General features: G+C 33.3%; 1 protein-coding gene across 1 annotated transcript; it reads left to right on the top strand.

Moving 5' to 3' along the window:
- Nucleotides 1–6,836: 6,836 nt before the first annotated feature.
- LOC106468302 lies at nucleotides 6,837–13,784 on the top strand. Its single transcript, XM_013928720.2, has 5 exons — nucleotides 6,837–6,969; nucleotides 8,833–9,371; nucleotides 10,326–10,460; nucleotides 11,518–11,763; nucleotides 12,396–13,784. The coding sequence occupies exons 1-5, from the start codon at nucleotides 6,837–6,839 to the stop codon at nucleotides 12,687–12,689; spliced, it is 1,347 nt and encodes a 448-aa protein (XP_013784174.1). The 3' UTR covers nucleotides 12,690–13,784.
- The last annotated feature ends 33 nt before the right edge of the window (nucleotides 13,785–13,817 follow it).

Below are 13,817 nucleotides of genomic sequence, written 5' to 3'. Positions count from 1 at the left end.
GAGATAATCCAAAATTTACAAAGGTTTTGAATTTCGTGCAAAACTCCACGAGCCGTCCCTAATATAGCAGTGAAAGACTAGAGGGAAGGCAGATATTCATCACCCCCCACCGCCAACTTTTTTACCAACGAATAGTCAAATCAATTAACTTGGCAGGTATTTCGTTTTTAAAATCTAACAAGCTTGAGAGACAATCAGGAGCTCTCAGAAACCGATTTTTCTTTTCGCCCCGCTCGCGAAACTTAGGTTTAATCCTATAATGTAGATGGTAATTTAGAGCTATCGTATGGAATTTGAAGGCCGAATGGGCTTAATAAGAATTACGATTATCTAATACTTGCCTTTTAATGGTATTGGAATACCATGGGAAGGGTTTGTAGTTATAAACGTAATTTTTGTCGGTAGGCTACCTTGTGTGATCGCCTCAAGACATTAGGAAAATTGTGTTTGTGAAGATCCAGGAAAAAAAAAAAAACGAACGAAAGAGAGCTTCTTAAGAGCTGCCGCTGCTACTTCTTGAACTGTATAATACAGAAACGCGATGACGAGGTGTTGGAGCACGTGGATGTGTTTATCCACGTGGCTGTGACGTGGGTCAGCGCGCGGAGAAACAAGATGTTGAGTAGAGCAACGAGATGCAGACCGAGTATGTACCTTTCTGTTTAAAACATTAAAATTGATTGAATCAACTATATTTGTTGCTTAAGGCTGATCTAATAGTTTAGATACGTTAAATGAATAGTATGATTTAAACCTCTGGAGTTACTTACTTTTATCACAATCGGAACATTGTTAGGTTAAAGCATACTAAGATTCGGTCCTTTTTAGGGCTAACAGTGGGATTGACCGTTCCATTATAATGCCCCCACGGTTGAAAGGGCGAGCATGTTTGGTGGGACGGGGATTCAAATCGAGATTACGAGTCGAACGTCCTAACCACCTGGCCATGCCGGGCCACCCTTTTTGTTTATTACTTGTTTCCGCCTCTTTTTTAAAAAAAAACAATATCAATAAATATTTTATAATAAATGTCAGTCACTATGAAGACAGCAGTTTTAGACTGGCATGATGAGTTTTCTTGATGAACATCTTATGATAAAGCTAGTGAAACGTTGTACTACTTCTGCACTCCCCAAGTTAAAATGTGACATTTGGGTGTGTTAGTCATGGTAACAACTTCAAGCATTGGTGAGCTAACCGTTCTGACACCAGAATTAGAATAACCAGCAGAACATCTGGCTATTACGTTACTCGCCAGTTCTCTACTTTAACGATGTTTTTTGGCTAAACTAAAGGTCTTAATAGCTTTGAAAACCTAAATTAGGTGTTTATAAAGGTCTCTCCGATTGTTATAAGAGAGACATAATATGCGTCGGCCATTTTTCCCACCCCATCCCTACATACTAAGCACTATCGTCTTAGTGATATATACGTAATTTGTTTCATCAACAGAGCTGTAGGAAACGGGAACTGACCCCTGAAATAGCCTTACCAATTTTTCAGGGCATGTATAGCTACAACATATGTATTAAAATTTGTTTCTTTTAATTCAATACATTATGTTCTGTGTATGCAGTATCTGTAGTTAAAACAGTTTAAGATTCAATCTCATATCATTAAATTGTCAAACAATTTCTGAGAGGTATGTCCCCAAACCCACCTAGAAATGGCATGCTTTGAACACACGTTGTTTAGCTGTGGCAATGGCCTGACCACTCCAAAATTCCTTCCTGCGGCAATGCAACAACAACTGTTTTAGTAAATACTGAATTTTACTTGCAGAGATAGCAGAGAAAACTATTGGCTATCATGAACGCAAGTGGCTAGAAACCTGCACACATGAAATCAAACCAGTCCTTTACAAATGCTATATTTATGACACTTTCTTGCTGTTTCGACAATTAAGTCACGTTTCCGAGTTTCTTTCTTACCTTATTTCCCAACACCCCAATTTGAAATTCACATCCGAACTCGAAGAAAATGTTTCCTTACCTTTCCTAGACGTCAGGATTACCAAAGAAGATAAAACACTCTTCGACCTCTGATTATCATAAAAGAACTTTTACTGGCCTCTACACTAATTTTGATAGTTTATCCCTAACTTCTTCAAACGTAATTTGGTTATATCATTGTTAAACGGAATTTTTAATCTTTGTTCTAATTATTTTATTTTACACGAAGAATAAACACATGTTTATTCTCTAATAAAAAAACTTCTACCCTAAAATTCAGCTTAGAATAATATACAGATCTAGCATTAAACACTTATTTCAGTACAAAGATCAAGTACCTAAACTTCTACGTTCATGGCTCGTGTATTTACGTGTAGTGACTGTAAAGTCACGTACATTGGCAAAAGGTAACGCCACTTAAAAACTAAAGTCTGTGAACATTTAGGAGTATCTAACAGAACCCACCATCCACTACTTAAACCCAGCCACTCATCCATTCGTTCACATTCTGAAACCACAGGTCACAATATCTCATTTAACGATTTCTCTATCATCACCACAGGATCTTCAGACCTTGACCTCTACATAAAATTATTCTCAGCTGTTATGTAATATATATATATATATAAACATTGTTTCATCCGTTCATTTACCGCTTTTCTTAATAGCTAAGTAAACTAATGATTATGTTATTATTTTGTAATTAATCATCTTTGTAACACAATTTTCAGATTTCGCTGAAGATGATAGAAGTTATTCTGAAACGTTCGAACCTTTTAAATAAAATGTTTTATCAACCGTCTTTATCTTTATTATTAAGCCAATGGTAGCTGTAGGGTTTGAATCCTAAGAAGAAATTCTACATTAACAAATGGATATACAAACACTATTTTGCAATGTTCTATGTCTTACTAGCACTTGCTCTGTTTATTTGTTTTTAATTAGGTCCACTCACTTTTCTTTACACGACAGAAATGAAGAATTCTCAAATATAGGCATTATTAGTTATTTTTTGATATAGATATTATAACAAAATATTCTAACAGTAATACAATAGAATGGATTCTTAATCATCATTTCAATACAACAACTAATCCCCGAATGTTAATAATGTTTAAACGACATAGTGATAGAATAATTATCACCAATATACATTTTTCTGTGTTTTTTGCTTACATACCTAACATATAGAAGTTACATATTTCCTCAGCATTTTTTATAGTAGATTTTTGTTCATATTAATTAGGTGAATATTTATTTTATTCTTTTATAGTATTTAGCCTTCACGTGTTTTGTTTCTTTACTAACGGTTTCCTAAACTCGGCATGTCTGTCTCGGGGATCATTAAACTGAATCCTAGTTTAACCCTTTCACCGCATAATTAATTTTCAGGTTGATTCCCAACAAGTGTCAATTATCCACCAAAAAATAAAAGTATGAATTTGACCCTTTGTATTATTTTTTTCGATATTGTAAGAAGCTATATTTTCTATATCTGACAATAATATTCCTTGCAAACTGTATTGGATAGTGAAAAATAATGATTTAAACAAAAAAAATTGAGGAAAATTAGAAGAAAAGTGTTCTCCAGTAAATGACATTAATATAGGCAAAAGTAAGTCAATAAGAGTCCGAAATCCTTACAAAATATAAAAGAAATTATTTAGATAACAATATTCAAGATATAAAGAAAACTGTCTGTATTTAGGTTCTATATGTGTCACTGCAAAGTTGGCAATTTTGTAATAAGGCATGTAATCAGCCAGGTTTCATGGTGTAGGACACAGATGGCAGCACGTTAGCAGGTTTGGCGAATGTTTCAATTACAGGGGGATATTCCTGCATGTCACAGTAGCGGGAAACATTTTTTTACAGTCGCAGGGTAAATCCGAATTTCGCAGTCAATGGGTATAAATGTTTATTCTGATATAACCGAACTACGCAGTAAAAGGGTTAAGATGCTACTTAGAGACAGTGGGTATAAATGTTTATTCTGATATATCCGAACTACGCTGTAAATAGGTTAAAAATGGTACTTCGAGAGGGAAAGAATAATTAAATTGATTTTAGTTCCCCCCTTTTTTTTATTAATCATTATTGGCACATTAAGATTAAAGTATTGTTACATCTCTGGTCGTTTGTTAATTTTCCGTATAATTTTCTTCGGATGAAACTTTAACAATACAAGTCCCTTCTTAAATAAAGCTAGTTTATTCTTTCTCAATACAACTTTGCAATACACTTAATTTCCTTAAACATACGCTATAATTCACAACGGTTCACGCACTTTACTTAGGTCACTACCGCGCTTGACTCAATTGTCCGTCTCTGTCTTTGCCTATCTGCAATTATCTATGCCGTCACTTTATTTGCCGGCTTATAAATACAAAAATAGAGGGCGCATAAAAAAGACTAGAGTTGCCAGGAACAGACATGGTCCTTCTAGAATCTCGTGACGTGTTACTAGCGTCACGTGACTTCCGCTGTCGTAACATTGCCCCTTCCTTAATATTGTTCGTTCCGAAGAATAGCCACTTACATTAAACCAATAGATAATTAACAATAACTTAATTAAATGGACAGAATTTACAAACACAAAAATTAAAATTCAACAAAGTCTCTTAATTTTACGGGACGTATCTTCTTCCTTACTGGTCTCCGTCTTGTTGGCTTCTGCTTCACGTGAGGTTCATCTGCTCCATCAGGAAATGTCCTATTATCGGTAACAGTCACATCAGTGGTAATAACTTCATTAAGGGCTTCACCATTTCCCTTCTCAAAACCGGGTAGAGTTTCTTCTTTGACGATGGCTTTTTCATGTGATACGTCTTCAGCAGTGTCATTTGTTCCGTTGTTCACTTCATCCCAACTGAAATGTCCTGGACCGTGATAATGCCAAAGGCTGTTGGCATGCACCACCTTTGGCTTACCTCGCCGACCACATTTTATCCGGAAAGTCACGTCTGAGAGACGATCCACTATGTCATATGGGCCTTCCCATGGAGAAGAAAACTTAGGAGACTTCCCTTTGGTCTTCCTGGGATTATACAACCACACTTTGTCTCCTGGTATAAAGCTGACTTCAGTAGATCTCTTATCATAACATAGCTTCATCGAATCAGCAGACATTTTCAAGTTTGAACGCACTTGATTATGAATATCATCCATCCTTTCAGATAACACTTTCACGAACTCTGACACATTTTCAGGCAACTCTTCGTAAGTGGGCGTCCTGTTATCAGATTCACTGGCAACCGAAGTTCCCGACCAAAAATCAACTTTGTTGGAGTGTATCCAGTGGCTTCATGCTCTACTATCCTATAGGCCATCAACAGTGGAGGGAGTAAGACATCCTAATCATCTTGACGGCTATTACAAAACTTTGCCAATTCCTGTCCCAGTGTCCAGTTGTACTTTTCTACCACCCCATCGGACTGTGGGTGAAGTGGCGTTGTCCTGGTTTTTCGGATGCCAAACAACTTGCAGCATTCTTGATACACAGCTGATTCGACGTTACACTCTTGGTTATCACAGAGCTTTAAATAATTGTCTCTTTTTCATCAAATTCCACACAGGCTGGTTCAGTTACTTTAGAACACAACTGACGAGACAAATTATGATTCTCTACTCTATTATTACAATACAATCTATGATAATTTCACTTTAAAAATCGCTATTATACGCTATTTATGGCTAACCTCACAATCACACAGTCTAGATCTATCTATCAAATTACATTTTCGACGCGCATTTATACCCCAACAAAGGTCTAGAATGTTCCACACACTATCAATATTCTGATGCAATAATACTTAATTAAAACAATGAGAAAAACTCAGAAGGTTCTAGTTACATGATGCAATAATATAACAATCACCAATTCATAACTATTGAACAACACAATGTATGATTCGTAAACAGTTACGTAAACAAACTTGCGATAAACTATTGCTTCTAAAAATAACTAAACTTTACATTCGCGCTATAATTAAACTGAAACGATCGTGTATATTTAATATACAGCATGTGGGGACTAGAGGAAAAATGGCCAAGACAGAGTAAACTCAAAACGAAATTGTTGTGTGTCCTTTCAGAGACTGCAGGAGGTTCACTACACGTTTGTCGTCATTGACTATTTTCATGGCATGGGCAAAAGCTTATCCATTGATCGATATTCTGGCACATACCGTTGTAGATGTGTTAGCTGAGAACGGGGTAGCATGATTTTGAACACCCAAAGAAATTAATACCAACCAAGGAGCTATATTCAACAGTCATCTGTATGCTGCGTTGTGTAAAGTGTTAGGTTTGGTGAATACTCATACTTCACTTATTACCCCCCCCCCCCCAATTTGATGGTTTGGCAGAACAGGTAATTCAAAATACCAAATAGTTGCTTGTAAAGCTCATTAACCCCGGGACAACTGATGAATGAACATTTGCCATATCTTATGATGACATGTTGAGCAATGAAATAGGGATAAACAGGCTGTTCGCTGATCCTGCTCATGTTTTGCCAAGAAGTGCTACTTCCTATAGACATGATCTATAGTACTCGTGTTATCGGGGCATCGCTTTTATCTGAAATACCACAAGTGCACAATTATTTACTGAAAAAAAATTTTAATCTCTTCCTTTCTAAACGGACAGAATAAAAGTTCTACAATATCTATTTTACAGCTGTCCTTATTTGAGCTTTTCAAAATCGCTAGCTGTGTTACAGTTATACCTTATGCATATGTGTGTGTTCGTGATTTTATTTTTCAAAGACACGTTGCTATTAAAATACAATATTAAAAATCATAGCTTTTTCATTCAACTATTTTATGTTGTTAATTATGCGCTACCTATTGAAAAATTATTATATTAATATGAACCGTGACCATGACGACGGAGAATGGAAGGTTAAGAAAACTGGCATTGTGCTCAGGAATTGCTGCTGGTATCGCCTACTTAGGTTATTCAGTTATTAAATCAGCGCTCTGTGAAATCGGCTTTAGGTCTGAGCAGAGGAAAAGTAAGTGGGACGAAAACAACTGAAGACATGTCACATGATAGGAGATTTGTTGATTTGGGGTTCTCTGTGGCATTCACTGATTCAGAATCTACCCATTATGGCATTAATTTAATTGTTGGATTTAACTTTTAAGGACCGTTACATTAGTTGACAATATTATCATCATTAATAATGAAATATGCATGCAATTTATACTGGGTAGCTGTAAAATTTAGTTAACTTCAGCTGATATTTTGGGGCTCTGTAACAATTAGCTTCTTAAACCAAGAGTTATGATTTAAAAACAAAACATATTTATGTACAAACATCACAAATAATAATAAGAATAAACTACTAATATAATATTCTAAAAATTCGGAAAACAGTTAAAATGGGATAGAAAAACAATATCAAATAAAAACAAGGTGGCATGGTTAGGTGTGTGGGCTACTTCCAGCATCTATACTAATATGATACTTTAAAAGTTATGATTTAAATACCAAAAGCTTGTAAAACATTAGAAGCCTTGGTTACTCATATGATAATTGTGAATCATTAAATTTTACATTATTCCTTGAATTGTTAATACAGTTTGACACCTTTTTTTTAACCATATATATATGTCCCTAAGAGGGTGAGCAGTAAGTTTCCAGACTTACAATACTAAAGTCTTGGGATTGATTCACTGCAATGGATAGAGCACAGATACTTCACTTTATAAGCTTTGCATTAAAGCAACAGCAACAATTTTTTTTTTATAGTTTGTCTTATAATACTGGATTTCTTGCACATACTGTAATGTATAAGCACCAATTTTCCTGCTGAGGTGGTAATCCTGATAAATGACTCAGCATAAAATACTCCATCAACATTTAACTAACAGAAATGGTGGATGAATGTTAACAATAAAAATTACAAAAGAATATGACCTTTAACGACAAAATGTATATTACCCAGTCAGTAATTCAAACATAGCCAGCAAAAAAAAAAAAAAATCAGTAATGTGTTGCTTTTACCATATACATATCAAACTTTTAATTTACAAAATAAAGTTAAGTATTTTGATGCAGTAAAAAGTGTATGTACTATGTCTGCCTGAGCTGTTTGGTTCATACTGATAAGTGGAGCACTTGAGAAATAATTAAACTTGAAGGATGTAATTATTTTAAAGAGCAATCCCTAATTTTGTTTCTGTAATTAATGCTTGCACTGCCAACATTACCAACCTAGAAGTCCTACATTCCAGCCACTTGTTCAATACATTTTTAACAGTTTGAGTTTTCTACATAATCTTGCATAAAATTTCTGTAATAAAAGGTCAACTCCTTTTTTTGGTCACAGAATATGTAAAAAATCTTTTCTTTTTAGACTTAATGTTATTAACTTATACACTTTTGTAGTCTCGTATAGTTTTCAGTGTTTTATTTCTTCTTTACTTTTATTCATTTGAGAATTATTCATATTTCACAATTACTTGGCCTTTATTTTTCAGAAACAACCATTTTGTAGTGTATTTAAAGGTGGATAATTTATGGTAAAAGTTATGTATTTTCTATATATCTATTTCAATTTGAGATATAGAGAAACTTTTATTCTGGAACAAATAATTAGCCTAAAACACAATATCAGCTAATTAAGTTGACTGGTGAATGTAAATACTAAACATTTAAAACATTTTTTTCTTCCTCTGCACATGGCTAGTAGAATTAAATTTTGTATGAGGTACCATATTGTAATTTTTTGAATATGTTTTATAAAGTTCATTAGTATATCTTGAAAGTGATTTTTTAAACCTACAAAGTACTCTATAGGTGTAAAAATGTGTATGAAAGGTTCTGTACAAATCTAATGTTCATTGCAAAAGTATTGTCCCAATTAAACCAGATCCAACTCATGAGCCTGTCCTGAAGAGTGAGGGTTGTCAGACAGATCTCATTATTCCAGTGACATCACAACCAGGTCCACTGCCCAGAACTTCAGTACGAGACAGGATCAGAGAGCTGAACCTCAAAGCTCGAGAATTTAAGGAAGCTGGCCTTAAATATTCTACAAAGGACAAATCAAAGAGTCTGCAAAATAGTCCATGGAATTCTCCAAAAATTCAAAAGCCTGTAGATGGCAGTTCTCCTCATCACCAGCAGAATAGTATACCAAAAACTTTATTTCAAAGAGACCTGTCTACAGATGTACTCAACGACAGTGAGGAGACTTTACTGATTGAGCAAGTTGACACTCACCTTCCACCACTGAGAGAGCCAGAAGAAGTGCTTCATACACAGTTAGAAAGTCTCTACAGTAAATCCAGAATCATAACTTTTAATGAAGCAAAAGGTTTAGTAACTTTATTAAGTTCAGATGATGATGAAGTGCTGGTAAAAGTGCTCACAGTAATATCCAATTGTTCAGCTTACCCTACAAATCAGGTAGGACTACAATGCTTTCAGATGAACTTTTTGGCTTATCTCATTGTTTAAAATTGGTACTATTGTTGACACCACTTTTACATGTTACTACACTTGGTGCAAAGAACTGATCAAACAGATCCCTCAATTTCTGTATCAGTTAGTAGGGTTAATTGCAATATTGATGATACCGTAATTTTAAGGTTAGTGTTATGTTTCATATTTTGAATATCCTAGTGATATTAATATTTATAACAGTATAAGAATAGCCAGTACAGGCCTTTAAAATGGAAACAGAAAACAATTTGTGTTGTTGTGTAGTAGCATGTTTTGCTTGTAATGCATAATTTGTGTTGCAATAGGACTTTTAAGATATTTAGTATTCTATAACATAAGCATTTGTTGATTATTTTGTGTACTTTTCAAATAAGAATGAAACTTGTCTTGTTTGAGGATATTATAAATATTTTTAGAAGTAATTGTTGGGCTGTTTTCAAGTGCTATACATAATTAAGAAACAAAGAAAGGAATAAAGAATCCATTGAGTTTGTGAAGCTTTCAAAGAGATTTAGTAGCAAATGAATTTTAATGCAGATTTTGTTTCATTATTAGGTGTAGTGATTTGAGCTGTTGTTTTTATTAACATAAGTTCAATTCAATGGTATGACTCCAGAAAACTGTGAGTAAAGAATAGACTTATCCACTGTTGTAATTATTTAGAAATAACCCATTTTAATTCCCGGTAGAGCTGGAATTTAAGTAAGTTGGTTAGTTTAGTTTTTAAATGAAATACAGTAGAAAATTTAGCACTTATGAGAGTAGTATAATATTTTTTAAACCTCATTTATTTGTTAAATTTTGATGAGAAAAATGTATATATTTAACTGGTAGCAATAGTGTTGGAAATTAATACCATCCTAGTTTGATATGTGTGTGTATTAAATTTAATCTACCATGTTTTTCATTATGTTTTAGGATCATCTTGCAGATGCTGGTTGCCCTCTAATACTCAGAGATTTAATCATTTCTGCAGCACCGTCAGTCCAAGTATCTGTTGTGCAAGCAATAGCTAGCTTAGCCAATAGTTCAAAAAACCAGGTCACTCTTCAGGTATTTTTCCAGTTTTATTTGTGTCATTAGATTATAATATCACACAGTTTATGCACGTCTCTGGTTAAAATCTTATCACATGCATTAATTAACCTAGAACAGGTGCAGGCTGTAGCATCATATAACTAGTTAACATAGTTTCAACAAGAGCTTGCACATGAATTTTATGAACTGTATTTAAGACAAAACTCTCCTCACTGACAAAAATTAATCTAAAACACCAGTGTACCTTAGACACATATACAAATTATACACACACACACACACTGGTATATACTATACCAGTTTACCATTGGTTTGATTTGTATAAATTGTATTTTTTGTTGATTAGTGTAGTTAGTTTTAAATAAATAACTTGGAAAATATTTCTTTTAAATGTTGTGTATGGAAAAAGAATCACAATAACGAAACATTCCTTCATTTTTGTTCTTTTGCACAGAGGTTAATATTTTTTTTCTTGATCTTTACAAATTAACATTTGTCATTCATTATATATTCTTTCATACAACAATCCTGGTGCAAAAAGCTATATTCTATGTTTGAAATAAATTTCTAACTCGTATTAAGAAAAGTCCAAACACTTTCGAATTCTGAGATATTTCCATCTTTCTTTCCTTCTTTTAGGATTCTAGTCTGGGATATTGCAGTATTGCAATAGCAAAACACATAAACATGCATAATTTTTTAGAAATTATGTATTTAAATATATATATATTCAATTAAGAGAAGGAAAACTGAATATTTAGAAATTATCAAATAACTACATTTGCTTCATCAACTTTTCAGGCTTCATTTTCAATAGTAATAATATTTTTTAAAAGGCTATATATATATATATATATATATATCAGGTCTGAATATTTCTAACCATTGCTATTGGGGAGTTTAAATTTTTTGATGAAAATAACACATTGTTGAAAGTATTGGATTGAATTTTGGAATTATGTCTTACTAGATTCTTTCTTCTTTACACGAGTTGATAAATATATATTGTGAGTTAGATTATTCACAAGAAAATTTAAAACATTTTAATTATAGCGTTTATTTTGTCCATCAGGTGTGTATCCCAGTTTTGTTGAGAAATGCTACTGATCCAGAAGCCAGTGCTTATTTACGAGCCCTGAGCTTAACAGCTCTTGCCAACTTGGCACTTGAGAAAGTAACTGTAGCTCCATATATAGGTAAACTTCATTCTTTATTAAAATTGTTCGAAGAAGGAAACACTATCAAAATCCAGACTCTGAAACTTTTAAACAATCTTTCTCTAAGTCCTGCCATGGTTCCCTACTTACTAGCTACTAAGGTGAGTTGTTTTTTTATTTTTCCTACTCCTTAACTGAAATTTTTGAATGTCTATTCTTTATAGAAGAGGTTTGTTTAGACTTTCAAATTTAAATCATTGAAATCATTTATCTAAAAAAAATGTGTATTAGAATAAAATATATATGCCCTCATAACTAATTTATTAACTTACCTCCCAGGGATGGAATACTAAAGATCAAGATTCAATACTCATAGTGAGCACATCATAGATAGGCTATTGTGTCGTTTGCACTTGTAAAACACAAACAACTAAGTTTATGTAGTTTGTCATATTGGGTGTATAGAAGCCTAACTGTCCAAAAATTAAAACCTTTGTTTCAACTTTTAATTACTTGAATGAAATAGAGTAGAATGAACTGAGTCTTATAAATGGAAAAATCTAAACATTGGAACTTCTCATTTTAGAATTCCTCTAGGTTAGTTTGTCATGTCTATGAAGAATGAAAAGCATAAGATTTTATATTCCCAATTTTATTGTGAATTATAAATTCTTCCCTTTCTCACTTCTACATCAAAGTTTTGCAAGGGCTTAGAATAGAAAATCTTAGATATTTTCCTGTTTGATCATGTTTAACATAGAATGGCTTTCTTTGTTATAATACTTTTATTTAGTGCCCTCCAATAAATGATATGCTGGATAACAAGAGTGACAGAGATATTACCCTCCAGCTCTTAACATTCCTGGGCAATGTGACAACTGTAGCAGTTGAGCAAAAACTGGGCATACAAGATTTACCTGCCGATGATAGAGCACCATCTCCCGAGACACTTTATTCTACTGTCTTTGGCCTTCTGGAAAAAGATGTTATCTCAAAGAAGATGTTGACACTGTCAGCCAGCAGTGATGAAGAGATAAGTGTCAGTGCTCGGAAAGTTTATGATGTTTTGAGCCAGCTACATCAGTAGAGTCTATAATAAATTTAGATGTAACTGTTTCTAGTTAACCTTTGATGTTATAACAATTAAACAGGTAGAGTTTTCTGATGCACGAGACAAGTTCTAATTTTGAATACTCAATCACGTAAAATCATGCTTTTACTTGTTGGATTAGGCATAATTTAAAGTAAATTTTCTCCACTTAGTGGTTTTTAAATCTATAGTTAATCTATGACTTAGAAAATCACATGATATTGATTGAGAACTGTCTCATAGCTAATGGTTGCTTTATTTCCAATTTTTAAAACCATGAAAATGTATATCTGTAATATTTTGTTGTTGTTATTGTTTCAGTAGTGAAATAAGTCAGCTCGTTAGTATCCAAGAATTTCACTACTATAAACAGTAAATATTGGTAAGGTTTTTGGTACATTGGCTACCAGTTATAGATTTTATGTGATCACTTTAAAACTTATATATAAGCTAAGTTTTTATAGAGAGGCTTCCTGAACTGTAAGAATAATTATGCTGACTCTCAATTCCAGAGGTAGAAAATCTTTGAAAATATCTCTTATTAGTCTTTATTTCTCAACTTTTGATGTTCTGTAATATAGATTTCTTCGTTTGTATGCGAGTGCTATTTAAGAGAAAGAACCTTGACATTTTTAGGTAAGACTATGTTAATCATTGTTTCTCTTCAGGCCAAACAATGCTAATACTTAGCTTCAGTAATATCTAAATTTCAGTTTTATTTCTTGTACAAATATTTCTAGAAACAACTTTAATCATTGGGTTCAAGGTTAGATCTTGTTTACATTTCATTGGCTTACACTCCACTTGGACAAACTAGGATTTTCTTATTTTGTAAGACAGTAAAGATTGACAAAAACTTTATGGTATTATTGCTGTTCAACCATATTATTTACTAGATGTACTCTCGCAGGGTCCCGAAAGTGTTCTGTTTCAGGAGTAAGTGAAACCAAAATTAAAAGTAACAAATATTTGTATTCCTTGCTTTTCAAGTTCATATGTAATGCTTTGTTGTAGTCTACAGTATGCACAATTATTTTCATGATTCATGACATGCACATGTTTTACTGATGTCACAACAGTACAAATTGCAATGTTAAGCATCTCTTATGTGATGTCATTTTAGTG

Source organism: Limulus polyphemus, unplaced genomic scaffold, assembly GCF_000517525.1.
Source record: "Limulus polyphemus unplaced genomic scaffold, Limulus_polyphemus-2.1.2 Scaffold2957, whole genome shotgun sequence".
Classification (NCBI taxonomy): domain Eukaryota; kingdom Metazoa; phylum Arthropoda; class Merostomata; order Xiphosura; family Limulidae; genus Limulus; species Limulus polyphemus.
The sequence above is the reverse complement of the archived record's forward strand: the minus strand, read 5'-3'. Positions and strand labels throughout refer to the sequence as shown.